General features: G+C 56.2%; 2 protein-coding genes and 1 long non-coding RNA gene across 6 annotated transcripts in view; 1 reads left to right on the top strand and 2 right to left on the bottom strand.

Moving 5' to 3' along the window:
- Positions 1 to 367: 367 nt before the first annotated feature.
- Ap5z1 (adaptor related protein complex 5 subunit zeta 1) lies at positions 368 to 11,882 on the bottom strand. Of its 4 annotated transcripts, none has more exons than XM_058582453.1 (17): positions 11,728 to 11,882; positions 8,887 to 9,021; positions 8,472 to 8,658; positions 7,443 to 7,587; positions 7,098 to 7,301; positions 6,424 to 6,588; positions 5,783 to 5,923; positions 5,391 to 5,428; positions 5,146 to 5,308; positions 4,556 to 4,737; positions 3,971 to 4,113; positions 3,516 to 3,656; positions 2,878 to 2,989; positions 2,108 to 2,628; positions 1,433 to 1,565; positions 1,138 to 1,352; positions 368 to 940 (listed from the first exon to the last, which is right to left on the bottom strand). In XM_058582453.1, the coding sequence occupies exons 1-17, from the start codon at positions 11,766 to 11,768 to the stop codon at positions 670 to 672; spliced, it is 2,937 nt and encodes a 978-aa protein (XP_058438436.1). In that variant the 5' UTR covers positions 11,769 to 11,882; the 3' UTR covers positions 368 to 669. The 4 variants fall into 4 exon arrangements, with proteins under 4 accessions (XP_058438436.1, XP_046309574.1, XP_046309573.1 ...); XM_046453618.2 differs by having other exon boundaries at positions 2,108 to 2,205; positions 6,424 to 6,592; positions 7,098 to 7,207; XM_046453617.1 differs by having other exon boundaries at positions 2,108 to 2,205; positions 6,424 to 6,592; positions 7,098 to 7,207; positions 11,706 to 11,851.
- Positions 11,883 to 11,967: 85 nt separating this feature from the next.
- LOC124098730 (uncharacterized) lies at positions 11,968 to 20,054 on the top strand. Its single transcript, XR_006853685.2, has 4 exons — positions 11,968 to 12,257; positions 12,838 to 13,002; positions 17,095 to 17,170; positions 19,941 to 20,054. It is a non-coding gene; the product is annotated as an uncharacterized LOC124098730 (long non-coding RNA).
- The window catches only part of Foxk1 (forkhead box K1), a 61,782-nt gene continuing 49,211 nt past the window's right edge, over positions 14,891 to 27,461 (bottom strand). The window contains exons 3-9 of the mRNA XM_046453620.1: positions 27,064 to 27,220; positions 26,461 to 26,607; positions 25,634 to 25,827; positions 24,401 to 24,567; positions 24,030 to 24,314; positions 22,852 to 23,076; positions 14,891 to 22,319 (exon numbers count right to left, since the gene is read on the bottom strand). Of these exons, the coding sequence (XP_046309576.1) occupies positions 22,042 to 22,319; positions 22,852 to 23,076; positions 24,030 to 24,314; positions 24,401 to 24,567; positions 25,634 to 25,827; positions 26,461 to 26,607; positions 27,064 to 27,220 (1,453 nt within the window). The 3' untranslated portion in view covers positions 14,891 to 22,041. The remainder of the gene's footprint in view (positions 22,320 to 22,851; positions 23,077 to 24,029; positions 24,315 to 24,400; positions 24,568 to 25,633; positions 25,828 to 26,460; positions 26,608 to 27,063; positions 27,221 to 27,461) is intronic.

Below are 27,461 nucleotides of genomic sequence, written 5' to 3'. Positions count from 1 at the left end.
CAGTCCTGGGCCCAGCATTCTGAGAACGGCTGCCCGTGGCAGGTAGTGGGAGCCTGCAAAGGTGACAGCACTCCAGCTGTCCTCTGCTATGTCAAGACCCCATACTTGTGCCCTCAAGTTACTGAGGGAAATAAACAGGGAACCTGTCCACGTGCCGTTAATAACCGGGGACACACTGCTTCCTGTGGGTGATGGATTATTTTTTGTCGGGGTGCTGGTGCAGTGGGCAGGGCAGGCCCTGCCTGTCCGGCCAAGCCATGCCCTGGGACTGGGCAGCAGCTCAGGGCAACTGCTGCACTCCCTGGTTGCCGTCTTCCTGTAGGGGCGCAGGAGGGAAGAGGGAAAAGAACGTGCAGCTACTCACACAAGCTTTTAAAGGTTTATTTGTACTATATCTCTCACGCCCCCAAACGGTCCAGAAATAGGAACAATGGGGCAGGGTCTGCAGCTTCCAGTCGGCCCAGAAAAAGCGTGAGGCCACTAACTACAGAGGCAAGGGTCAGACACACCCCTGAGGGGCTGAGCCACCTGGGCCACCCTCCTGTCCCAGGAGGCCTCCTGCTCCTCCCTGATTCCTCTTATCACCAAAGCCAGTGGCTTGGCCCTAATACCAGGCCGGCGAACCTCAGGCTCTTAATCTGCAGCGATGTCCATATGGTCAATGAACCCTCATCCTGGCAGGAGGCTGGACTCCTTCTCCACCAGCCGGCTGACCATGCGCAGGGCCAGGGGCAGTGACGTGTTGGTGTCACGGTGATAGCGAGGGTGGCACACTTCTGCACTAGGTGTGAATACAAACTGGGCCACGCTGGGCATCTTCAGCAGGTTCAGCAGCTCGGTGGCCCGGATGCGGATGGCTTCTGCATCCTCCTCACTGTGTGTGGAGCTGGAAGCTGGGCCCTGGGCCAAGGTCCTCATCTTTGACAGGAACAGAGAGACCCTGGGGACAAGGAGGTCCAAGCCTGTCCAAGCTGCAGTGTACGAGGGGTCCAGACCCCTGATGCACATGGTGGCCTGGCTGTAGCCTGGCAGTGCCCACCCCCAGCCAGGACCCTGTGCAACACCAGGACAGACATCAGAAGTGTCTCTTCCCCATGGAAGACAGGGTTTCCATCTTTCTACTCCCTAATCCAGTACCTGGGGATCAGGTCCTGGCTCCGGGAGGCCAGCTTGGTCAGTGTGGTCATGAGCACAGTGACAACCTGTGGTGGACACCTGGGCTGGTCTGCTGAGGGGCGGGATTGGGTGACCTCAAACAGTAAGGCCTCCAAGGCTTCGAAGAACTTGTTGATCTGCTCCACAGTGCACCGCCTGTCGCAGGTCACTGACAGGTACTCGCCGATGGCCCACACCTAAGCCCAGGACGGAGGCTTAGCCCCTGCTGCAGACCCTCCTCTGTCAGCAGAGGGCGGGAGAGGCCAGGCCAGCTTACCACACTGGTGAACACGCCTGCTCTGCTGTGGATGTTGCTCACGCTTCCTACGAACTCCAGGAGCTCTCTGGCTAGCTCCACCACCAGGGAGGGATTCCGCTGACACAGGGCCAGGAACTGAGAGCTCAGCACCCTGCCCGGAGAGCAAGACGTCCAGGCTCCACGCAGCTCTCCAACTCTCAGGCCTGCCCATCCAGTCTAAGAGCCAGGAGGTGACCCCAGAGCCACGGGTGGCCAGGTGCAGGTGAATCCTCACCCAAAAGTCAGAAGATGAGGATCCTCCCCACCCCTACAGGGCCTTTTACCTCACTGGAGAGGTGACCAGGCCTGTGTTGTCCTCAGTCCTGGACTTGAGGGAGGCCTGTGTCAGGCCTTTAGGAAAAAAAAATGACCCAGAGGGCAAGAGGGTCGGGAAGGAGGACTTAAGCCGGCCCTGGAAACAGGCTTAGGGGAGGGAAGGACAAGAGAATGTTCTGGATTGGGGGCTGGGCTGGGGCAAGGCTGGGGGTGCACGTGGGGCTGCTGTGGGCGTGGCAGGATCTGAGGCTGCTGGGGACAGCTGGGAGGGGAGGGGAGATGAGCCTGGGGGCAGAGCTGCGGCAGTGGAAGGGGAGCAAGGGTCTGAGACGGGGTTGCTCAGTGTGGGACCTGCTCCCGCTGTGGGGTGAGGCCCACCTGTGCACGCGGGCCTCGTACTGCGGGACCTGGTAAAGTGAGTCACTTCTCTCCAGGAGCAGCAGTGCCAGCTGGGTGGTCAGGGCCCTGTCAGCAAACTGTAGGTCAAGAGCAAAATATGGACACACTGGACACCACTTTCTGGACATCACAACAGGGGGAGGGGAAGGCCCAGGAGCTGGAAGGGAGGCCCTTGTCCTTCCTTCTGAGTGGCCTCCCCCAGTACTCAGGACCATGCAGACAGAGTGAGGGGTGCGAGGGGAGCTGGGGGAGGGCTGATTGGGAGGGGGAAAAATCCCTGGCCCCAGGTGCCCTGGCAGGACCCCACTCCTGACCTGTGGCTCCCCCTGCAGCAGCCGGCCTGCGAGGCAGGGTGCAGTCTTGCTCAGCTGCAGCGAAGCCCAGGCTGCCCAGCCCGCATCCAGCCACGCCGTGACCAGCCTGTCTCCAGGGGCCCCACCTGGGTTGAGCTCCCTGGGTGCAGCCAGTGGGAGCCACCAGCATTCAAGAAGCCTGGAGCTCTAGGACACATGGCTGGCTCTAGCTGGGGCCACCAGCCCCTCAAAGCCACTTAACCCTGCCCTGGGGACAGGGAACAGGACCTGGCTAGGGCTGTGGAGTGCACCCTCTCCATTTCTGACCCTTAGAGCAGCCAAAGAGTGCAGCAGGATAACCGTCTGCAGAGGTCAAGGGCAGTGCCACAGTCCTCACACTGGGCCAGTGCCCCCGCTTGAGGCCCACGGGAATGGGGAACTGGGCAGTGGGCTCACCTGGATCACAGCAGAGAAGAATGCCTGGAGCAGGGCGGGCACTGCCTTGGCACACTGGGCCACCCGGGCACAGCTGGCCATGGGCTGCAGCAGCTGGTGGAGCAGCGTCAGCCTGGGGACACAGTGGGGCCGCTCAGTGTCTCCAATGCCCCCCACCTGTGGAATTCCATAGGCACCAGGAAAGGACAGGACAGACACAGTGGTTGGTCACGGGGGCCACCCACCACTGTTCGTGTCAGGCCCTGTCCCCATCACTGTCTGCTTGCTCTTCAGGATGACACCCACCCACGGGGCTCAGGGAAGCCCCGAGGTGTCAGCACACCCAGGAAAATGGGGCTGGCCGGCGGAGCCGCAAGGTCTGCCCGGGTTGCCCCCTCCTGGAGCGTGCCAGGCCCCAGTGTCCCCGTCTGTAAAGGGTGTGTTCACAGCACCAGCTCAGGGTTCTGGAAACTGAAGGAGCAGGTCCAAGATTGGCTGTGCTTAGAGGCCACCCCGAGACATGAGCTAGTCCTCTGCAGGGCTGCTGGCCACAGCTGTCTCCCGGGTCTGGGAGGAACACAGTCCCGTGAGGCAGGGAACACACAGGGCCCCACAGGGAGCACCATCCTGATGACAGTTGCCCGGTCACTGAGCCCCACCTCTCTGCGGAGCCACTGGCTTTGGTGCGCAGCAGGTGCTGGAAGAGACCCTGGCACTGCGGGTCACGGAAGGCCTCCAGGCAGCTGGGAGTCCTGAGAGAGGCGTCCCACAGGGGCCTTTCAGATGGGGATGATGAAGATCTGTATGAGAGAGTACAAGGCCTGGCTAATACGGCTCCTGGCACCAGATTTGGTCCCTGGCCCCCAGGTCACCAATGATCAGAGAGATGTCACAGTAACATCAGTTTCTTGGGGTAACAGGGAAGGACCCTTGGGACTTGTGGGAGGCCCTCCCCGTGAACATGAAGACAGGCAGGAAGGCTCAGGGGCTGCCCTGAGTGGGTGCTCAGTACAGCGCAGTGTGGGGGCAGCTTTCCGGGGGAGGAGGGGGCGGGGCCGAGAGCTGGAGTGGTAATGGAGCTGAGGGGGCAGAGGGGGGAGGGAGCAGGGTCCACCTGAGCTGCAGGTGCAGGGCGGCGGTCAGGCAGGGCAGGTCCAGCAGCGTGTGCAGCATCTCCACGGCTGTGCCAGCGTCCACCAGAGCCGGGAGGAGCCCCACAAACTCGGAGGTGAGGGGAGGGCTGTTCCATGCCAGGAACTGTGGGACAAGAACAGCAGCTCAGCTGGAGGCAGCGGCCTTGCTCTCCCCAGGCGGGACCCGCCTCTGCCCCTCCTTTCACACTTTCTTGTTTTTGCTGCCAGTTTGGGTGCAACAATTAAATCAACTTTTTAACCACTTGTTAGGTTTTTTCCTTAAGATTAACTCTCTAAATGGATGTGAGAGGCCACCCGGTGAAGCACAGCACAGACCAAGGCACCAGGGAGGTCCCACGCTTGCTCAGTGGGGACGAGCTCACAGAGGCAGATGGGGGGCTTCTGGCCCCCAGGCACTGCCCGCAGCTACAGTGACGGTTCTGTTAGACCCTGGGCCTCTACACCTCGCCCTGTACCCCACATCTCGGGGCCCAGGACTGCATGCTGGGGATAGGCCCTGGACCCTGGCACCCTGGCCCGTGTCCCCGTAGGACTACCGCACATGCCTTGAACAGGTTGGGGAAGCTTGACTTGAGGATGCCGAGGAGGTGAAGGTCGAACAGGGGAAGGTTGTCCCTGCAGAACCGGATGACCTCGAAGGCCAGCATGGGGTTGTGGAAGTGCTCAGAAGGGAGCCTGGTGAGCAGGTGCTGGTAGATGGCCTCTGAGCCCACAGCCGCCGCCTCCCCTGCAAGGCAACAGACCCATCTGGGCGGGAAGGCCTGCTGCAGGGGCCTCTTTACCGCCATGTGGCGAGGCATCTCTGCTGCCCCTGGGGGCCCCTTGACATCTTGGCTGAATCTTGAGGCCAGCATAAGCCTTGAGCACATAGACTCCAGAGACGCCCCAGACAGGAAAATCCAGAAACCCCAGAGCGTCCGGGAAGGTGCTGGTTCTCAGCTTCCGGGTTTCACAGCTGCGATGTGGTAAAGACAGTTTTGAGCTGACACGAAGCTGAGAATGTTTTGTTTCACTATTTAAAAAATAAAGGGAACCACCATCGGGGCCAACAGCCCCTGGAGAAAGTAACGCTCTATAACTGAGGACAGAAGGGCTGTCCTTTCACGTGGACTCTCCTCCCCAGCTTGGGGCTTACCGTGATTCAGGAAGAACTGGGCAAGGGGCAGCACTGCCCGCTCGCTGCCTGGGTCTGTGCCCAGTCGCGTGTGGAGAGCCTTCAGGCAGGAGAGGGTGCGGTACAGGAAGGAGGGGTCCTGGCGGCACAGCACATCCAGGATCAGTATGGCTTCCACAAGGCACTGCAGGGACACCCAGGCCATGTCAGGGGGCTGAGCACTGCCACTGCCCCAGCCGCCCCAGCCGCCCCAGCCGGCCACTTACGGCTTTCTGCAGGTCCGCGTCTCCCTTTCGCAGGGCTCCTGGTAGGAAGGAAGTCAGCTCACCTCTGCCCCCACCTCAAACAGCCCCATGAAAAGGTGGCCAGGTGAGGATAGGGAACGGCTGGCTGGGAGAGGACCTGAAGTGGCGACCAGGGCCCACAGGGTGCAGGATGGGGTGGGACGGGCCTGGCAGGGTCACAGGCCTGCAGGTTTGATCACTGCAAGCTCATCCTCAGAAACAAGGAGGCACCTGGGGCTAAGCAGCTACCCGGGGACCCAGCCTCCTTTGAGCAGCTCAGTGAAGACCTGCTGCCCTTGACCACACCTGGCAGGAGGGGAGCTGGGCTCGGGGGCAGTCCTGGGCATGGTCCAGGCAATGGCCTGAAGACTTACGTCTATTACTCTGCTCAATGAGACGCTGGCAGTACTCAAAGGCCGCCTCCCTCAGCCGCTCCCGTGGGGGCAGCAGGCGGGTGGCTGTGGAGGCAGCAGAGAGCACAGACAGGGTGGAGCCCTCCAGCTCTGACTTGTCATCTGTAGGAAGAGGGGTGGCTCAGCAGGACAGTGTGGCCCATGTTCGGCCATACTCAGCTGCCCCTGCATGGATGGGTAAGAAGGGGACACCCACCGGCCGGCCCAAGTGGCCACGTGGCCCCAGAGCCTGTCCACTGCACCTGGCAGCTTTCATCCCACACTGGCTATATACCCCTGTCTGGATGCCAGCTGTTTCGCCGTCTATGAACCAGGGGTTTACTGAAGAGAAGGAATTCAGTGAGGCTGTCTCAACAACTGCATGGCTGTTAGCCTTACATGAGCCCTCTCAGGCTTCTCTGGGCCATCACGAGGGTCCCTGGCGCTGAGGCCCTGGGGGAGGCTGATGGTCTGGGCCTCGTTTTCTGCTGTTCCCAGCTCAGCAGGCCTTGCTGCTGGCCTCCCGGACTGCCTCACACCTGCGCCCCCTACCTCCCACCAGCATCTGAGGATTTGTGCACCTGCCTCTTACCCTCGTCTGACCTTTGTCTCCCCCGGCTCACCTGTGTCCAGGGTACTCGGGCCCTCGGGGCTTTTGTGCAGTAGCCACGCCCGCAGCATGGAGAAGGCCTGAACGTTCAGCCACTGGTCCTCTGTGAAGTGCTGCCCCGTGGAGAGCACCGTGAAGAAGTCCGAGGCCACCGCTCCGTCAACCTCAGTGATGGGGCCTGGCTGGGGGAGGAAGGACAGGGGCTGGGGGTTCTCTGGGCCAGCTGGGTGCAGAGGCTGAGGCTGGGGAACAGCCGACAGGTTCACAAGCTACCCAGGAGGGCGGAGAGGACACTGCAGGTGGACATGAACTCAAGCATGGCCCAGGGATGTGAGCCTCGAAGCCCACCCATCCCGACCCTACATCGGAGGTTGCCTACTCTTCCGGGTCCAAGCAGCAGCCACCTCATGACATGCAGACACACCACACGACCCCAGGGCAGACAGTGTCCTGCATCTTCTGGGTGTCAGTCCCACACAAACCTCCAGAGCCACACAGACTAAAGGACTATGGCCTCCTGACCCAGGGTCCCCAGTGGAGACATCAATGAGGGATTCTCCCAGAGCCAGTGGAAGGAGAGGTGTTGACGGGAACCTCATGGTCAGCTGACTGTGGGGACACAGAACTCCCCAGAGGGGGCAGAATCTGTGATTTCAGTTCTGAGACCTCTAAGCAGCTTGGGCTCACCTGCCGGGCCCTGGGTGTGGAGAAAAAGCCCCCTGAGTGCGGGAGCCCTTGCTGGACACTGGCATGGCGGAGCCAATCCACAAGCCGCTTGCTGAGGAGGTCGGTCTGGTCTGTGGTGAGGGGTCCCATTGAGGAAAACAGTTAAATACTTCGGACTCCCAAGTCCCTCGTGATGCTGGTGGAAGTGGCTCAGGAAACAGGGCCCTACAGGGCGTGATCCAGGGAGCCTGTGGTGTTCCCCAGGGAATCCTCCCATCCTCTTCCCACACCCCCCCATGGGAATGCTGGAGAGAGGGGCCAGGAGGGAAGACCCCGCGTAGGTGCCTCAGGAATGGGCCTGTGTACCTTCCTGGAGGGTCCCTGGGGCAAGGCCCACCACCTTTGACAGGACAGGGAGGAGGTGCCTCAGACTGGGCCCCTCAGGCTGCCGGCTCTCAAGGACTGTAAAGATGCGCTGGCCCACACTTCTGACCTCCTGTCTTCTGTCACCCTTCAAAGCAAACAGGGCAGGTGCTGAGGTGCTGCCTCAGCCCACATGCTGGAGTGAGACCCCCACTTCAGAGGTCTGCAGGAGGCTCTCTGAGGAAACTCCGTCCTTGTGAGCCCCTCCCTGATGTGACTCTTAGAAAAACACATCCCTGTATGGTTTGGGGCAGGGCCTCTGGGGCTGCCATGTAAACAGAGATTCAAGGACCCAGTCTCCTCAGAGCCAGGTGGCAAGGAGCGGGCACTAGGTTGGATGCTCAGGGACAAGGAATCTGGGCCTGGGCTGCTGGTCACTACCATGAGTGGCTTGCAAGGCTTCCTGTGGGCATGTGCACTCCAGGGGCTTCCTGGCCTCCAAATGGCAAGGCCACCCAGGTTACGGAGGAGGCAGGTACATGCACCTGGAAGCACAGGTCTGGCCTGCTCTGTCAGGCACGTCAGTCACCTCTCAGTGAAACCTCCTCTGTGTAGTCCCCTCATGACAGCAAGGCCTCTGATCTGGAGACACCTGGAAAGCAGAATGCCACTGCTCCCCTGGTGTCACTAATGCTACCCGTACATGTGTGTAGTAATGTCGCCTAAGCAGCCCAGACTCCGTGGCCTGATCTAGCCTTCAAAGGAGTCCTGTGTGGCTCCTTCCCAAGGAAAAGAGGACACAGGCAGGAACCTGCCCTTTCTGGATGTCTCTGAGCGCCAGGAGGTTGGGGGGGGGGGCGCGGGTGTTCACCAGCGGTAAAAGCTGCTGAAGGCAATGAATGTGAACCGAACCAAGTGGCCCACCCAGCCTATTGGGCACAAGCAGGGTCACAGGCAGCTTGCTGTGCTCCCCCCAGGACCCAGGACCACCAGAGGCAGGACGTTCACCCTGAGTGGCAACAAGTTCGTTACCTGGGCTAGGAGCACAGATGCCACCAGACTCATCTGCCGGGTGTTCGGGGCACGATCACAGGACAGGGTCAGGCTGTCAGAGGGTGACATCTCTCTCAGAATGGCAGCACAGAGGACCTGGAGCTGCTCGGGGCATGTAGGCAAGCAGAGGGTGGCCTGCAGCAGGTCCACGCATGTCTTGTCCAGCCTGGAGGTTGAGACCCAGTGGGCAACACATCACACCCACTGCAAGGGCACCCGGCACCCCAACGAAGCTGGCCTGGGTCCATCTGGCAGGTGGACTGGACATTTCCCCACGAGGCCCTCTGGTGTTGGTTTTCAGGGACACAGAGGCTCAGACACCGAGGAGCATAGCACCACCTTGCAGGATGCACCAGGCTGCCTCAAGGGGCAGGAGCAGCTGCCTGACACTCACCTCCGGGGATACTTTGTGGCCCAGACAATGAGGAAGAGCCTCTGCAGGGCGTCCACAGCCGCTGGGCCCAGGTCCTCCCGCAGCAGCTTGATGATCCGGGAACAGAAGCCCTGCAGCTCCTCATCCTGGATCTCCCTGAGGAGGAAGGACATCAACAGCTTGCCTTGTGCCTGGGGACCCCGCGGTGCTGCCTGAGCAACGGCAGCAGCCCTCCCAGCCTGGGGGACAATCCCATCCAGTGCAGAAAAGAGCAGGAAGCTGCAGGGGCGACGAACCCCAGTTCACGGTAATGACCCTTGAGTAGAGATGCCACGTGTTGCAGTTCTGTGCTTCCAGAAACAAAACTAAAACTGATTGACTTTAGGAGTTGCATTCAAATGCAAGGGCAAGTTTAGTTCAAGGAAAGCTTTTCAAAGGATGCATCAGTGAGCCTCTCACTTCTGAAAACAAGGCCATGTAAAGCTTATAAGATAGCCTGATTATAAGGTAGTCTGATATTGATTGGATTAATTTGAAAATATGTCAGCACTTGCAACAGGTGAGATTCCGGTCTCTCTTTTTAGATTTCTATTCCAAACTAAAAGGCAAAAGGTGAAGGAGGTCCTGCAGACAGCACCACTGAGACCTGAGAAAAGCCCCTTCACCCTGACCCTCTCCTTGTGACCCCATGGCTGAAGACCCCACTGATGACCTCCTGACCAGTCCAAGCTCACACACTGAACCCATCCTGAACCTGTCACATATTTGAGCTGCTACCCTGGGGTGGCAGAGGTTCAGTGATGGTCTGGAGCCAAGGTCTTGGGTGGCTCTGGCTTTTCCCTGAAACCCATTGGATACATTCACTACCACCCCGTGTCCCTGTCTTGTTTCCCACTTAAGCCATTCAGTCATATTGTGGAACCTAAGCTAGAACAGGTACAGGCTAGAAGAAGGGACATGGAGAGACAAGAGGACAAGTCGAGGTTTCTGTCTAACTGGGCTCACATTGAGCCATAAACACTAAAGGAGACTGAGAGAGGAGCTTACCAGTCTGTCTTGCAATTTTAATGGGAGACTCTTTTCCAGAATGGTGGTGCTACTAATCTCCAAATTTCAGGCTTCTTTCTTTGTGGTGCTGGGGATGGAACTCAGAGCCCCGCACGCAAGGCCTAGGAGGTGCTCTACCCCTGAGCTACAACCCCAGCCTCTCAGGCTTCTTCCTCTAAGGCCAACCTGCCCAGTCACTTCCAAATCCTGGCCCCTCCCTCCTTTCTCTTGCCCCTTTATGTGGACCCTCTGCCTGAAACTCCCCACCCTGAGCTTCTGTTGCCACCTCCTCCCAGAGATCTTCCCCTGCCTTGCTGTGCACCAAAGTCCCCCAACCTTTATTTGCGCCCCACCTGGTCCACTGACTCAGCTCACAGACATATTTCTGATTCCCTTCTCCACCCTTGCTTCCTACACCTCCGAAACATTCTGAGGGAAATGACAGTTTCTTCACTTTCACACCTTAGCCATTTTTAGTTTAAAAAAACAGAAGTTGTCACTGGCTTAAAGCATCCAGTGGGGGCTGGGATTGTGATTTAGTGGTACAGCACTTGTGTGAGGCACTGGGTTCAATCCTCAGCACCACATATAAATAAGTAAATAAATAAAGGTATGTGTCCATCAACAACTAAAAAATGTATGCATTAATAATAGTAATGAGCATACTGTGGAAACTAGTGTTTCCAAGGGGAAAGATCAGTCTTAACTGCTAAGGTACTTTCTCCAAGCGTGCCTACAGGCACTGTGGGAACTCAAGCATTTTCCTTCAGGAAACGATACATGCTGTCCCCAATACGCCCCGTCACAGAGGAGAACATGAACTTGAACAGAAAGCTGTTCTTTGCTTTTCATTCTACTGGTCCATAGCCCTGGACAGAATGAGTTGGGAATGACATTGAGTGGGTTTGTTTTTCCTTGTGTCTGTGAGCAGGTTTGTGGAGGGATGCGGGTTTGTTTCATTCATTACCTAAACTCAAATGATCTACACATGCATCCTCTACTGAAGGCAAGGTGGGCCACACTGGACTCATGGGGGTGGCAATGTGGCACTTTCCCAAGACATTTTCAATGGTTACTCTGACCAGAGTTTTGTCCTGGTCAGACTTCCGACCTTAACTTGCCTTCTTGACCTTGCTCGCTATAATTCCATGGACCTCAACCTTCCTAGTATTTCTCACCAGTTAGTCCAACTTTGAATCTAAATTAGTTTTTTAAATGAGGTTCTGGCTGCATTTTCATCTTTTACTTTTGATCGTACTGGGAACTGAAGCTGGATTGTTTTTAATCACCGAGCCACATCCCCATTGTTTGATACAGGGTCTCGCTAAATTGCTGAAGCTGGCCTCGAATTTGTGATTCTCCTGCCTCAGCCTCCAGAGGAGCTGGGACTACATGCGTGCACCACAACGCCCAGCTTGCATTTTTCTTTGTTTTAAAAAAAGGAGGACCAGGTCTGGGGCTCGTTGGTTTGTAAGGAGGGGCTAGGTCTAGTCGGAGCCCAGAACCAGACTGAGCGCAGGGTGGCGAACAGTTCCTCAGTCTGGCCGCATTTCTTTTGCACAACACTCGCGCGGCTTCCCCGCCGCAGGGGCGGTGAAGAGCCGCGGGGTTCAGCTCCCCGCGTCTGAACTCGGAAGCCGCTCATTCCCCGCCTGTCGTGAGTGCGAGGCCTCCCGTCGCCCTCCGTAGCTCGGCTCAGCGGTCGCCTCCGCGGCCCGCAGCCCAGGAAGCTGCCCCGGCCCGGCCCCAATCTCCGGAGCCGGTCCGCCCGCGCTCCCGCTGTTTGCCAGCACCTGGGCCTGGCGAGCCCCGCACCTGGCCTGGTGGAGCAGGCTCTCCGCGGCCGCCGTGAACATCCCGCCGCTGCGAGGACACCCAAACCCGCGCCAGTGCCGCAGGACTCCAGGGACTTCCGGGGCCGCATCACGTGCCACGTCACGTGCCACGTCACTTACGGAGGCCGACCTCCTCGGGCGCCCCGCCAGCTTCTAGAGCCTCGTCCCATGGGAGGAGGGCGGGCCCTCGGCCTATAGGTTTCGACGCAGAGCGTCTGGGGACGGGGCCGGAGGCGCCTGCGCTGTGGGTCCTGGTCGGCTTCGGGTTCGGTGGACGCTGTGCCCCCGGATCTCACGTTGACCCCGGAACTGCTCGCTCTGGCACCTGGTCGCCCGGCCTCGGGTGGCGCCATGTCCTAGTGCCCCCTTCCACTTTCTGTTTTTTGAACGGCTGGGTGGCGTGCAGGCCTTATGGTGGCGCGGCCCGGAAGTGGCCCATCAACTGCGACTTGTTGCGGCTCTTTTTTGTTTTAAAGCTCTAGTTTATTTAGCACCGATCTCGGGCTTTAGGTACAGCTTTAAAAATGTCATTCAGTTCCCACCTAGGATGTCGCTATCTTTTGCAGACGAAGCCACAGGCTGCGAGGGGACGTGGGTGCCTATTAGCTGAAAAAACGAGTGAGGTGCCGAGGTTATGCTGGGCCCCGCGGCAGCATTCCCACCTGTAAGCTGCTTGGGGGCGCTGGAGACACCCCGCAGCTGCTGTCCAGCGTGATAAGCACCTGGCCGCCTGAACTGAGCCGGGATCCCACCGGAAAGGCCTGCATGCGGTGGGCTCTAAGGGTGTGGCAAGGGGCAGCCTAGGCAGCATGCTGCCTTCTGTAGTCACAGCGTGGTGACTGCATGGGGTAGGGAGCTAGAGAACTCCTAACTAGTAGGCAGACTCGGTAACCATTCCGGGGTGGGATTTGCAGGCCCTGGTGATTGAAAGATTAGAGAGCAGGAAGAGGAAGGGAAAAGCCAAAGGCAAACGGCAGGTGTCTCGCTTGGGCACTGGGTGGTGCCATTCATTTGGTATTGAAACAGAAAGGGAAGTTTGTGGAAAGTCATTAGGTGAGCAAACCCTGATTTGAGTCCCTTCCTTTGTCAGGTACTGTTTCAGGCCCTGAAGAGTGGCAGTGGAGATGAATGTTCTCTTGTTTGCATCGGTCAAGGTTAGGCACTGAGAAGACACCTGGATAGTTGAAGGGGCTGGGCAATTACCTATGCGAATTCAAGACACCATTCTTTACCTAGTCCCTGAAGATACTTGAAGGTGGGCTGGTGCTGAGGATGGGGAGATGGGAACCAGCTGATGGGGTACATGGCTGGAGTGGGGAACTGGTGAGGACTAAATAGGCAGTCCATGGGATGCCTGCTGCACGCTCAGTTTTCATGTTTAAGGTGAACCATACACAGTGAAGTTTCCAAATCTTATTTATTTACATCTTTATAAATCAGAAAACTGGTGTTTAACTGGCTACATTGGTGGGAGACTGATTCGTGTTTGATTGATTCCTGCCATGGCCATTTCATGTAGATCATTTCCAACTCCCTGGAGGCTCCCTGTGCCCCTCTGTCAACTCTACCCTTCCCCTGCCCCAGAAATAATGCATACCAGATACCTCACTTTTACTGCCAGGGATGAATTTGCCTCTTTCTACACCTCAGATAAATGGAATCGGGAACTATTTAGCCTGTCTTGTTCATTCATGGATATTTGGTTTGTTTCCAGATGTTGGCAACAATGAATCACACTGCAGTCATGATCTTTTACTGGGGGTGTGTACTTGCTTCTCTGGTAAATACCAGGTTCCCAGGGTAGCTCACTGTTATGTGCCAGTGATCCACATCTACCCATGCCTTCTCTCCACACGCACATAACCAAGCTTTATTAAGGATTAACATTTGAACTGTTTTTTTTTTTTTTTTTAAAAACTTATGTTTGCACAAAATGTTATTTTAAGGTCTTGGGAGTGAGCCATAGTCCTAAAAACAATTTAAAAACCCAAGACTAAAAACAGATGTTAATTAGCCAGTGCAGCTCCCTAGAGGAAACTCATTCTCAAGCTTGCTGTTTGGCTAAAATCTTGTCATGAATCTGTTAAAGTCATGGTATGCTAATGGCTGGAACTGTGTATCAGAAAAAGAGTGACCGGAAGGGAGGCCAAGAAGCAAACAAACTTGAGCTGTAACTAGGGGCAGCTGTGAAGTCTGAAAGATTCCAGCGATCTCTTCAGCCCAGCAAGACAGTCACGTGCACAAACACCGCAGGGCCTTGACGGGATGTATTTGTGGCAAACACACATTTTCACAAACTTTCCACTCGAGGGACTCTGCATTAATCTTGTCAATTTGGGGGCCTTTAGAAGAGGACCAGCCTTGCTGCAGGTGACCAAGAGCACTTTGACATCCTCAACACTCTGACACCCCTCAACTTACCCATGTCTGTGAGGTCAGTGTCCATTTTGCATGGAAGGAAACAGCTTATCCCAGGTTGAGGTGCCACAGCAGGAGAAAGTGTGGCATGGCAGGAGCCTGACCCCAGGCTGACATCAGAGCCACTGCCTGGACATATTTGCTCTGTAGCCCTTCATGCTCACACGATAACCTGGAATAGGTGGGGGCTCAGCACACACAGATGTGCAGAGAATCTTACCTGGGTGAGGGCCCCTGAGGCAACTTCAGGTACCTGTGGGTAGCCCTGATCCAGCTGTGGGTGTGGGCCCAGGAGTAGGGGGATGGCTCAGCTGGCTGTCCCTCATCATGTCTTGAGAAATGGCCTCAAGCTGTCCTCACATTCCTGGAACTGCAGATACTCTGGCTTTGGAGCTTGGGAGTCCCAGTGCAGCAATCAAGGCACCTGTGGAAACCATCTTTGTCCATTGGCTTCTCTGGGGCAACAGACCACCAAGAACAAGTAAGAGGAAACACAGCCCCCTAGGAGCTGCCCTTCAGCCTCCAGAGCACATTGGGGGTGCTTTCCAGGGAGCAGGAAGGCCATCTGTCAGTCCAAGTGTCTGTTCAGCCCAGTGAGACAGTCACGTGCACAAACACCGCAGGGCCTTGACAGGATATATTTGTAGCAAACACACATTTTCACAAATCAATCAATCAACCACAAGGACCAATCAATCGCAATCAATCACAAGGACCACCCGGAATCTTGCTATCATTTCTTTAATATATAATTTTATTTCTGGTTATAGAAACAAATGCTAAGAGGAGAAACAAAACTTCCCCATCCACATACAACAATTTAATAGATAAAAGAACAGTTAAATGAAAAACAAAAAGTAGAAATTTTAAACTTTGTTATAGCTTTAAAACATTTAACGTCTGATACAATTAGAAATCACATTCAGATCTCAACTTAAAAAAAAAGTATGGCTCTGTAATAAAAAAATACTGTATCCCATATGAAATGAAAACCCATGCTGGGCTGCTTTTGACGTGGGTCTGTTGGTTTTTCTGATTCCAGCGCCTGCTCCTGCCCATGGAGCTGGTGTGTGGATGCCATCCTGGGTGGGACCGTCACCCACTGGCATGGGACACAGCCCAAGTTCAAGAACCAGAAGCCCCACTTGACAGGATACCACTGCTTTTTAAAGCACTGATTATTAAACATACTGTGAAAATACTTCAGACAGCCACTTTAAAAAAAAAAAAAAAACACACACACATACACATATACACACGCACACACACACACACACACACACTCCCCGAACAACACCCACCCCCCAAATTATTTTTACAGGAGAATTATCGTTCAGGTAAGAAAAATCAATTTCAGTATTGGCTTTAACCCATCCTAGCACACGCCGAGCAGCCAGCCTTCAGGGACGCAGCAAAGCCTAAGGAAAGACCTGGAACAGCTCCTGCCTCTTCTTTCCTCTCTGCCACCTTTTCCTGAAGCAGGAATCAAGCTATGTTAAGTTAAGGTATAACGAGGAATCCAAAATGCCTCCCTCCAAGGGAAGTCAGGGCAAACAAAATATTTGATTTTAAATCCCTATTTTTATTAATTAAAAAAAAAAAAAAAAAAAAGGTCTGGCCCAGCTAAGCCAGAAATTCAGAGGCCACAGACACAGTTTGAATCCATACAGGCCAGAGTGGTTCACACAGGGGGAAAAACCTACTTCAGAGTCACAGGGCTCATCTGGGCTCAGCCAACATATCTGGGAGTTTGGGGACAGTGCTAGATGCTGAAGCCCACAAGTGCTTTTACTGCAGGGAGAGAAGCCCTGGGGGATTGCGCATGATGCCGGGACCTGTCCTCATTCAGGCAGCCACACGTCCTCTGGGCCAGCCTCCTGCACGCTGCTCACTGTGTCTTGCGGATCTGATGAATCAAACGGGCAAACCATTCCAGAAACAAGATCCCAGATACAGAATCTAATCCAGGACTCTTCTAATTCTCTGCTGACTCTCTCATGGGAAGTGGGCAAGAAGAGAAGGAGCCCTCTCCGGTGTCCTCAGCAGCCTACAGGTGACTGAAACCAGGAAGCAGCTTAAAGATGCTGCTGGCTTGTGGGGCCTGCGACCCCAGGGGTCCTCTATGGCCAGTGACTGGCTGCTTAACCCCAGTACCTAAGAGGATCTGCTGCTGCTCACGGGCCCCAGGGGCTTTCTTTCCACCTGTGTCTAGAAGGAGGAGCAGATGCTGAGAATGAATAAAATCCTGTGCCTGGGTCTTTGCCCAGAAAGAATGGAGGATGCCTAAAATAAAAAGTAACTGCTCTCTTAACTGTTTTCTAGAACATTCTGCAGCCCCAACCAGCCATTAGGGAGAGTAAAAGAAGCTAAAAATTCCCTGTGGCTCACTAATTGAGAGAAGGATCTTCATTTCAGCCCTGCCCAAAAATGCAACAGAAGCACCCAGCTGGGTGACAGGTGGGGGCTCCTGAGGAAAGCTCAGTCCTCGTCCTGAGAACCTCTGCCTGGGCCCGAGGGCATACCGTTTCAAGGAAGGACACTTCTCAGGGCAGGTCTAACCATGGGCAGAGGTGGCCACAGGCACAGGGAGGCTCACCAGTAGATGCTGCTGACTGCTCCCTCCGGCTCACACTTCTCTCTTGTGCCCTCAGCCTTGCCCCCTAGAACCTCCGCGCACCACCTACAGGGGAACAGCACTGGCTCTCCTGCCCACGGGGGACCTCTGGTGATGGGCATCTGGTTGGCCTCACCTCTGGGGCAGCACTGCCCTGGCTACTGCACCAGACCACCTACGTGTGGTTCTGGAATGCTCCTTCCAACAGCTGAGCTGAGACCTGGAAAGGGGAGCATGGATTTTTTTTTTTTAACATAAGTATAAAATTATATTCCCTAAACAAAGTCATTGAAATGGGCCTGTTTTCTGTTTCAGGTTAGAGGAAATGCCCATGGGAATATCACAAAATCCCATGCTGCAAAGCTGCTGCCACTTCATGGGGTGAGGGCAGGTAAGCAGAGCTGCTCCAAACGGGACCGTCCCTTCTACAACTGTAACATCTGAAATTCAAACACAGACCATGGGAAAGGGTCTCCTATTGAGGAACGTGGGCCAGCTCACTAGCCTGCAGGGCTGCAGTACTGCAGGGACACCCTGCCGGCTCTGATGCTTGCACAGCAGCTTTGGGTACTGAGAGAAAACGTGGGGAGCAGATTTCTTGCACCAGACCTGAGCAAGGGCAGTGAGCGTGTATGCATGACCAGGACGAGGTCTTGAGCCTTCCAAACACCCTAGCGCGACAACAAGGCATGCAGAAAGCAACTTGTATGACAAAAGGGAGTCGCAAAGGACAGGAGCACAACGGGAAGTGGGCAGGCGGAGATGGGCACGAGACCTCTGCTCCAGTCTGTAATCTGCCCTCACCTCAAAGAGCCCACGTACACACTGGGGAGCCTCCAAAGCCAAGTCCCAGCTGAAGACCAGTCCTGTCTTCATAGCAGCAATTGGAACAATTTAAATTGTTCTTATTAAATAATATTGCTTCTAGGCAGAGGTATCTGAAGGAGCCCTGAGACGAGGCCGTGGGCAAACACATTTCCATCCTAAGCCAAGACCAGGAAGGTCGGCCGGGCTCTGCTCTCTGTGCTCAGCGGAGTGGCCCACGACAGCAAAGGCTCCTGTTCGGCACATGGGGACTTTTCTTTTTCTTTTTTTTAATAGTACAGTCTTACAAACGCTTTTCATATTTATCTGTATTTACCACGGATCAAGCTACTGGGCACTGAGGCGCACTCTCAGAGGGTGAGGGAGCGCCCAGGACAGGTGGGGAATGTCCCTAGAGAGGGTCCCGTCCCTTGGACCAGATGAAGTCACTTAGGTGCAAAGGGGAATTTGAGGCTTTTGAAGAAGAGCAGAGAGCTCCCTCCCACCAGCTGCATTTGTTTCTTTGCTGTAAGAGCTTGGGGAATCCTTTCTTCCTGTCCTCCTCCTGCATTCAACTAAGCTCTTGTCTCTTCAAGTGAGGTCTGTTCTCCATGAAGGACTCTGACTCCGAAGTCAGAGAGTGGCACATGCAGAGCTCTGGCTGAGATGTGCAGCTCTGGGCACCAGCCACACCTGGGTCTCTGGTTACTGGCTTCAGGACAAGTTCTGGTAGGGACCAGGTATGCCACCAGTGTAGAGATTTCTGTCTACAGAGAGGAACCCTGGTATTGGAAACTCCCAGCCCACCTGGAATGTCCCAGGGAGGCTCTTCATTTCAGAGGAAATAATGAGCATTAGCTAAAATGATCCCAGGACCTCAAGCCACCCTTTCTCCAGGCCTGGGGAGGAGAGCAAAGAGCCCCAGGAGTGGATCCCGAGATTGGTTACCCACCTGGAGACGGAGGTGGCCTAGAGGAGTGGGAGAGTCTCTGTCCCTGCCATGATGAAGCTCTACCTGACCTTTACCTCCCAACTTGGAAAACACTCAAGCATGAGACCTAGGTCCATGACACATCCATCCAGCAACGCCCACATCTACTCCCATCCTTTCCATTTGACTTGGGTCTAAATAACAAAAATAGAAAATAGAAACCCAGAAACCCCACATAGAACAAACTAGGCCTTGGGTGGGAAACCACGGGTCCTCCACCTGCCTGGGCCTACTCCCCACCCCTTGTCTTCCCGGCCTGGTCTCAAGGATGATGAGTCTCCTTCTTGAGTTTCTCAGAGACAGTGGGTTAGTCCCCTGTTAGACACAAGGGACAGCCAACACCCGAAGTGCATGGAAGGAAAGTGCCACCAATTGCCGCTTGACATATGAGAGACAGACAGAGGGATGCAAACTGAGGTCCCAACAGCCAGGCGAGCTCTTAGGGTAGCTTCTGACTCCCAGCACCACGCCAGCTTGCTTGGGAGGGCTGGCTGTCTTCACACACTCTTGCGTCTGAGTCTGGTGATGTACTGAGTAGGGAGAGGCTGGCCAGGCACCCGGGTCTTTGGAAGCTCCAGTCAGAGCAGGGCAAGGCGGGAGGGAGCCTCCCCAGGCCATCGCCTGGACCTTGGACCTCGGGCCTCCACCTTGGGTCATGCCAGAGCCTAGAGCCTGGCATGACCCAGAGCAGGTCCTCTTGCTCCACATCTACAGTGACACCTAAAAGGCCCGAGCCCGATGGTAGAGGTTCTCCTGGCCTCTGGGTGAACTCTGGCTTCCAGGACAGGCCCAGCTGCGAGGCCTGCTTGGTGGCTCTGGAGCATATGCAGAGCTCTGGCTGGGATGTGCAGCTCTGGTCACCAGCTACCCCTGGGTCTCTGGTTACTGGCTCCAGGACAAGTTCTGGCAGGAGCCAGGTATGCCACCTGGTGGATGACCAAAACCCTTCCAACACCGTTTATCAACCCAGCGTGACATTCCAGCCTCCCCACCCTCTCCCTGCGCAGAGTCTGCACTGATCCCAAGGGCACTTCTCTGTCCCTTTAAGAGAGACCCTCCACGAGCAGGACTCTGAGAATGGGTCCCTGCCCTCCCTGCCCCCTCTGCCCCTCACCTGGGCTGTGTTCACAGTGACACAGTATAGAAGACAGGGACCAGAATGTCTCAGAAACTAGAAGAGCAAACAAGTTGGAGCCAGAGTCAGGAGACCTGAAACGCAGGGACCTACAGTTCTGAAGCCACCACCCAAGCACCTCCTGTGGCTGTCACTACTGTCCAGAATCAAACAGAATCCCCCACAGAGGTGACCATGTGCAGCCAGGGAAGGGAAAGAAGGATCTGATGACCTTAACATCCCTTGTCACAGGTCCTCACCTAGGACTCTCCCTGTTCCTGCTTCCCGACCCACGCACACACCAGGCGCGCGGAAAGGCCCAGGAAGGGGAAGGAGGAGCCGCTGCGCGCGGAGGGTGCTATGGCAGAAGGGGTCGCCCTCACCCTGCCCGTCTCCCGGAACTTCACCAAGGCCAAGGTACAGACTTCAAAGAGCTTATTTCCCAGTTAAGGTTTAGTGCCATAGAAACCCCTGGTCTGAGGGGCTAAAATAATGACAGCGACGGGTTTTCCCTGCAAGCAGAAGGAAGAGGGCAGGGCCAGGGCTTATCCCTTAACTCCTAGTGACGCACATGAATGTCCTCCTGGCCAAGCAGACACCCGACTAGTGGGTGAGGGGACATGCAGCAGCAGCAGGAGAGAGCATCCCTCCTGCCCACCAGCTCTGGCCGTGGTCAGTCTCCCTGCCCTACCTCCAAATCACCTGGGAAATTGTCCCCTCCATTTAGAGGTGGCATGTGCCCTGCCACTCTCTGCTGTCCAGGGACTGGATGTCCCTGGGTCTTTTCCTCAAGGGCATGGCAGAGGAAGCTGCTCCGCTGGCGAGAGGCTGTGAGGCCAAGGGCAGGTGCTGCCCTGGAGCGCTGCTGTTTCCAGCTGTGGCCACTCAGAGGACCAGCGAGAGTGCCTGGCCACTGCAAGGATGCGCGAATGCTTCCTCCGAGGGTTCCCCCGGGGTGGCTGAAGGGCTCCAATCTCATCCCCTCACTGGGCCAAATGGTCCACGGCTCCTCAGCTCCGGCTTAGCTCCTGCTTCTGTGACGTGGCTCAAAGCGCTGCTGGTCGTATGGACATGCAGAGGGACATCCCTAGGTGCCCTGGAGCCCCTTGACCAACTAACTGCAGGGAGCATTCTGTCCTTTGGCTCTCACCTCGTTGAAGTCAAAACCAGCAGAGCTGGCGTGGGCCTGCCTGCCAACTGCTGCATGGTGGGGAGTTTCCTTTCTGCTAAGTGACCAGAGCCCCCGAGCTTCTGACAGAACCGGTTCCAATTTCAAACAGTGGATGGATTTGGGGGAGGTCAGGAAACTGGAATGTGGTGGGAAAGGCAGTGTGAGCAGATGTGTCCCAGTGGATCCCCAGTCCGGGGACAGAGCTGTGGGGACCCTGGGGTTTACCCTGGTCTTCTGGTGACACACATGAACGTCTTCCTCGCCAAGCAGGCAACTGACTTCTGCCTGGAGCCCCGTTTCCTGGGCGTGCGGCTCAACATGTGTCCAGGGCTGGCTGGAGACTGCAGCTGCTGACTTCAGACTGACCTTTCACCCAAAGCATCTTGACACCAGGCGGCAGCCGCGGATCCTTCTTGAAGTTATCAGACAGGGCTGAAGCCAGGAGAGCACCGGCCCAGTGCTGCTAAACTGTCTCAGGCAGAAACCCAAGGGACACAAGCCCTCTCATGTGGGCCTGAATTGGTGATAAGCCTGAATTCCGTGTTTAAACATCAAGAAATACTTGGGGTCCAAAGTCAAACCAGACCCACCCCCCCATCTAATTAATGCCAATATTTTCTATGTCATTTTGGAAAAGACACCATAAAACAGTACATGAGTGGCAGTTCCTGCCTTTCTCTTGCCTATTCCCCAACTATGACAAACAGGAATCGGTCCCATTCCCGTCCCCCCAGAAGGCCTTGGCTGGAACCTTGCTGAGTTCCTATCGGGTCTTCCAGGCAAAGGCTGCTGCCCCAGCAAAGGCCCCGAGGCCGGCGTCCTCCTCCTGGTGGGTGGGCGGACTTGACAGGTTCCTGAGGTGCTGGGCCAGACCTTCTCCCCATGCCTTGACCAAAAGGCCCGGAGAGGCAGCGGTGCAGGGAGCGGGAAATAAACACACGAGATCCCCAGGACCATGCGATCAGTTGTCGGAACTGGTTTATGTGTTTTTGTTTCACACCGTGGGAGGGCAGAAGGCAAAGTGGGAAGGATGGGTGTTCCAGGCGTGGTGGCCACCGCTCAGGTGGCAGTGCTTCAGGCAGCCCTGGGGCCCCTCTCCTGGGTCCTCAAGTGCAGCCGTCGGCACTGTGGGGCCTGCTCAGGTTCCTGTGGCATGTCCTGCTCCACCTTGTACATGTGACTTCACTCTCCGGTGCCTGGGCCCTGGGGGCCGGCGGCTGCCATCACCCCAGCCTGTGTGGTCGCTGTCCCACTGGGTTCCTCCACCCGGGACCTTTTGACCTCAGGTTCCCCACTGGAGGAGGCTGAGGTGGTGTTGGAGGTTGCTGGGGTCGGGGTGGCACTGGCCGCCATGACTGCTGCTGCTGGCTCCTCGGGGCCCACCTCACACACCCGGGTGACCACCACTGGCGTGGACGAACTTGCTTGGGCTGCAAGGAGCTGCAGGGGGCTGGTGAGGGCTGGGGTGGAGGAAGGAGAGGTTACCTGGGAATCTATGGAGGACCAACACCCATTCTCCTTGGTCACCTAGACAGGGCTTGGTCACCTAGACAGGGACCTGGCTCCCAGCTCTGGCTTCTCCCAGGGCAGTGCCCAGCCTTCCCCTTTTTCTCTACCTGCTCGAGGCACACTTCCTTCTGACTCCCTCCCAGCCTGCCAGGAGCCCACCTCAGGCTCTCCTGCTGCTGCATCTGTCTGATCCCTAGAACCGTGCCCAGGGTTCCTCCCCTACCTCCGTCACACAACACCACTTGCCTGGGACCACCCACTTAGACCTGAGCCCACTCCAACCAGGGCCCCACCCCATGTTCCTCCTCTGACCTCCTGTCTCTCCACAGTTCAGTGTGGCCTGCACGGCACGGGGACATCTGGTTTCCCCTACTGAGCTGCACCGTCACAGTGATGGGACTGGAAAAGCTCTGGTGTGCTCACTGACTGTGGGCAGGACCCCGCTGCTCAGGACTCGGGCTTAGAGAAGGGGCCGGGCCTCACCGTAAGCGCTGCCAGCCAGACTGTTTGTGGGGACAGCATGCTTTCCATTCTGAGTGACGGCCCGAACTGGGAGATGGTGCTGCCCGATGGTCACTGGTGTGGCTGGCTGCAGGATGGTGACTGTGTGTCCAGGAACCCCAGGGGCCATCTGACTGGCCACTGTCTGGATGACGCGGCTGGCTGCAGGGATTGTGGCAAATGCAATGGTGGGTTTCTCCTCCAAGCCTGTGGGGCACGAAGAGAATCAGAACCACCCTCGGCAGGGGCCTGGGATGCAGCTCAGCGGTCGGACACTTGCCTAGCATGTGTGGACTGTGAGTTCAATCCCCGGCACCACACGAAACACAACAGAAATAACTGCATTTGGCCAATGAGGCCATCAAAGGCCACAAATGCCTCAGCAATGGACCTGCAAATGGAGGTGGGAGGAGGGAGCGGCCCTGGGAGAAACTGCTTCTCAAATGAAAATCCCACAGAAGAAACGTGTTTCCAAAAACAACAACAACAACAACAAAAAGACAATTAATAGGATTTTGAAAAAGTGTACCTTAAACTTGAGCCAACCCAAATCCCAAATTTAATCCGCAAAACAGAAAGTATTATTTGGAACAAAATGGTCTTGTTTTAGCGCCATGGCTTAGTCTTTACCAAGAGACAGTTTGTATGATGATGTATTAAAATAAAAAATGGCCACCAAGACTGAGTGGACCGTGATCACACAACACCACCTGCTTAACTGGGAGGTGCCCCTGAGAGGTGCTCTTCAGCACAGAGGCACTGGCTGGCCCACCCTGGGATCTGGACTTCTTTTAGGAACTTACAGCATGACTTGTCCCTCCCAATAACTTCTAAAGACTCCTCACCAGAGTGCTAGAGGTCACCTCCCCAGGCTTATTCTTATTCCTTCTCCTTGAGAAAATGTTAAATTAGTTCCAACTAAACTCAGTGTCACTTTGAGGAGAATCAAAATTCAAGGCCACAGCCACGTGCCACAGGCTGCACCCTCAGCCAGGCGAGGGGGCACTTGGGGATAGTCAGCGATGCCTTAGGGGACGCAGTAGCAGGAGCCGCCCTCCCTGAGCCTCTGCCTGACAGGCCAGCTCTGAGGCCCGTGGCCCAGGCCCGGGCAGCAGCGTCTGCAGCCAGCACAGCTGAGACGAAGCAGTGGCTCCCATTACCTCTGGCTTCGCCGCCCAGGTCCAGCACGGCTGCACCCGTCGTGTCATGGGAGCCCCCTGCTGAGCCCTGGCTGGCGAGGATGTAGCCATTGGCTGAGCTGGCGGAGGTGGTGACCACCCTGACCATGGTGACGGTGGGGGCTTGCTGCACGACGTGGATCGCGTGGCCCGAGGGCTGCTGTGAGGTCACTATAGAAGCTGGCATGTAGGCAACGGGCTTGGCCACTAAGTTGGACGGTCGGGGAGGCACAGCCATGATCACTGGCTGCGCGCTGACAGGGGAGCCTGCAGGGAGCAGAGGGAGAGAGGACGTGACCCTGCTGGCCCTGTTCAGGGCTGTCGTGCCAGGAAAGGACAAGACCGGGCCTCACCGGGTGCACTTTGGGAACACCGATATTCAGGAACAGAGGCCGACTTGGACCCCAGGTCAGGGTCATGTGGAATGGGGGAGCCCTCCCGAGATAGGCACTCTGGAGTCTGCAGGCCACTGGAACGAGGGGACATCAGCCCAGGGTGAGTGGGTGAAGCCGGAGCACTCCTGAAAAAGGAAAAAGAGAAAGGACCAGGGTGGTAAGTGACATGTCACAGAACCACTAGGACCTGGAAGGTGCCACACACCACAGCGTCCCTCCACCCCCGACTTCAGGCTTCCGAGGCACCTCTCTGTCCCTGAGGCATGTCCAACTCTGTCACCTGGGGATACAGCCCTAGCTCCACTCAGTGGGGGTTGAGTGTCGGGTGCTCCCTTAACCAGGGGCAAGGCGCTACCTATGGCTCCCAGCAGTGCCACAGTCAACAGCATTTGTCTCCTGAAAGGTACCAGAATCCTTAAGAGTGGCTCGGCTTCGGTGTCAAAAGATATAGCTCCCGTTGGACGGCTGGCACAACAATTTGCCTGAGAACCACATCTGTAGGCCCCAGACCAGAAATGGGAGCTGGGGCCCAGGGCGGCCTGTCACAGAATCGAGTCTGAAACAGAAGCCTGTGTGGAGCGCCTGAGGCTGATGCTCATCTTGGAAGCCCTCCATCCCCTGCCCAGCCCGGAGCCACTCATCCGACAGGTAAGCGTGGGAACAGCTGCCAGCCCATCAAGGGGCAGTCTGCTTCTCCAGACTGAGCATGGCCAGGAATGAGTTGGGCAGGAAAGGCCTTCACCTTCCAGGCAGGTGGCCAGGCAGGTGCCAACGACCAGCAAGAAGGTCCACCTGACAGCCTGTCAGTCACAGTACCCACTTGATTAACAGCGGAATTGCTTTTGAGCTCACCAGCCTCATTCTCATCTGCTCCTTCAAAGGTCTGCACCATGGAGAAGGGGAGCAGCTGGCTGTGCTTGGGACCCCTCAATTCCCTGGCAGAAAGCTCGGGTTCACAGGCACTGACAGGTACCTGTCTTCAGTGCATCACACACTTCCGCTTCTAAGAGCTAACACATTCGAGGAGCAGTCAACAATCTACTGATAAATGGAGTGATGAGTCCAGAAGTTCAGTGGTCCTGAGACTGTCTCAAGAAAAGGTGGAGTTTTGTGGTGTCTAGAACAATCTGTGACCCTCTACACCTGGAGAAGTCAGCTTTCCTAAGCGCTCAAGGACAGCAGGGGGCTTACCGTGAGGACAGAGGCCCGAAGGGGGTGCGGAAGCAGGAGACACCCCTCTGTCTCCGTTTTCGGAACGCCTGTTCCACAAGCTTGGCTTCTGAGGCAGGGTCTATTCGCCAGAAGGAGCCCTTCCCAGGTTCCTCCTGGGAGCGCGGGACTTTGATAAAGTAACGGTTCAGAGAGAGGTTGTGCCGGATAGAATTCTGCAGGGAAGCAGGGACAGTCACTGGTCACTAGCATGTCACAGCACAGATCCCACTGCCCCGAATCTGCATGTAAAAAGCTGCAAGACCAGAGGTGACAGGCATGGATGGCCTGCCCTATGGCTGCCTGGTGACTGTGTCTCATGGGGGACGTCCAAGGGTCCAGGGCAGCTTTTCCTATCCAAATTCCACTCAGGTAAAACCCGTCACTGTTCTTTGCAGGAAAAGCAAAACGGAGAGACAAGCCACATGCAGGAGCATGTCTGCCACCCGGACCTGACTGGGCCTCCGGGGTTCAGAGCTGGTCTTGAGCAGAGCAGCAGATGGGAAATAGCAACCAGGGAAACACAAAGGCAGGACACGGGTCGGTTATGCCTGCTCCAGAGCCCGACCTCCACGAGCAAGACTACAACCAGCACATGACATGACGTGCACAGTGTCCTTCCAAGACGACACAGGACCCCCATGAGGTAAGCATAAGAGCACAAAGGTGTGGAGAAAGTAACAAGATGCCGGCTGAACCGCGGTGGCGCTGCACAGGGATGTCCCCGAGGCTGCCATGCGGCATCCCGGAGGGCACCTGTGAATGGCCTGCCCAAGGCCACGGGCTGGGTCCTCGGTCCCCTGCCTCACCTGCCAGCCCTTGTCGGCCGTCCTGTAGTAAGGGTAATGCTTGGTGATGTGGGCGTAGATGCCACTTAGTGTCAGCTGCCGGTCCTGGGCGGAGGAGATGGCCTGTACAATGAGCTGAGCGTACGAGTAGGGCGGCTTCGACTCGTCCTGTGAGCAGACCACGGGGTTACCTGGAGAAGGGCAGGGTCCACCCGCCGTGTCTCCTGCTCCTCATCAAGCCACCCCAGCTGGCGCTACGCTCAGCTGCTTGTGCCCCATGGGAGGAGAAATTAGGTTTTTATCCTGATTTAAGTTTGAAGTTTCTTACCTGCTCAACATATCAAGTCAGTTATCAGATGGAAAGAACCAAGACACAACATTATAAGAAAAAAAAATATGTCATTCTTCTCAATGTCATTGTCAAACTCTGAAATCATTTTGTCAGTAGGAGACGGGTATAGGGAGGAGCAGGGTGCACGAACCCAAGTTATCACCAGTGGCCAAGTGCATCATGGGGCAGTGCCTCCTGTGCAACCACGTGCTACACCCTGGAGTGCCTGGCTTGTGTCACTCAGGAGCCTCTATCGCCCATTCCCGGTCACTCTGCACATATGAGGCTCAGACCTTGGGGCTGTCCCCGCCAGACGTGTCTGCCTGCTGCTCTGAGGCGGCCTTCGCTGCAAACTCTGCGGCTAGCTGCAAGTCCGAGGTCACATTCTGGACGAACCGGTAGCCAGAGGACCCAGCTCCACGTGGACTGGCTGGGCAGGAGTTGGGGACACTGAAGGGAGGAAAGGACACACTGTGAGTTCACAACCCAGGGAAGGAGGAATCTGGGCAGGACATGGTTTCAGGACCATCCTGGATGGGGTGACAGAACTCACTCTTCTCCCGGAAGTCCCATTACACCACACAATGCTCTCCAAAACAATGAAGCAGAGAGCCACGCAGTGTTGAAGACAGGACCCTGGAGTGGCAATCCTGTCTTACCCCAGCAGAAAGCTCTGCTCCAAGGCCAGGCT

Source organism: Marmota monax, unplaced genomic scaffold (genome assembly GCF_021218885.2).
Source record: "Marmota monax isolate L192 unplaced genomic scaffold, Marmota_monax_Labrador192_F-V1.1 WCK01_AAM20220418_F8-fsc00148, whole genome shotgun sequence".
Lineage (NCBI taxonomy): Eukaryota > Metazoa > Chordata > Mammalia > Rodentia > Sciuridae > Marmota > Marmota monax.
The sequence above is the reverse complement of the archived record's forward strand: the minus strand, read 5'-3'. Positions and strand labels throughout refer to the sequence as shown.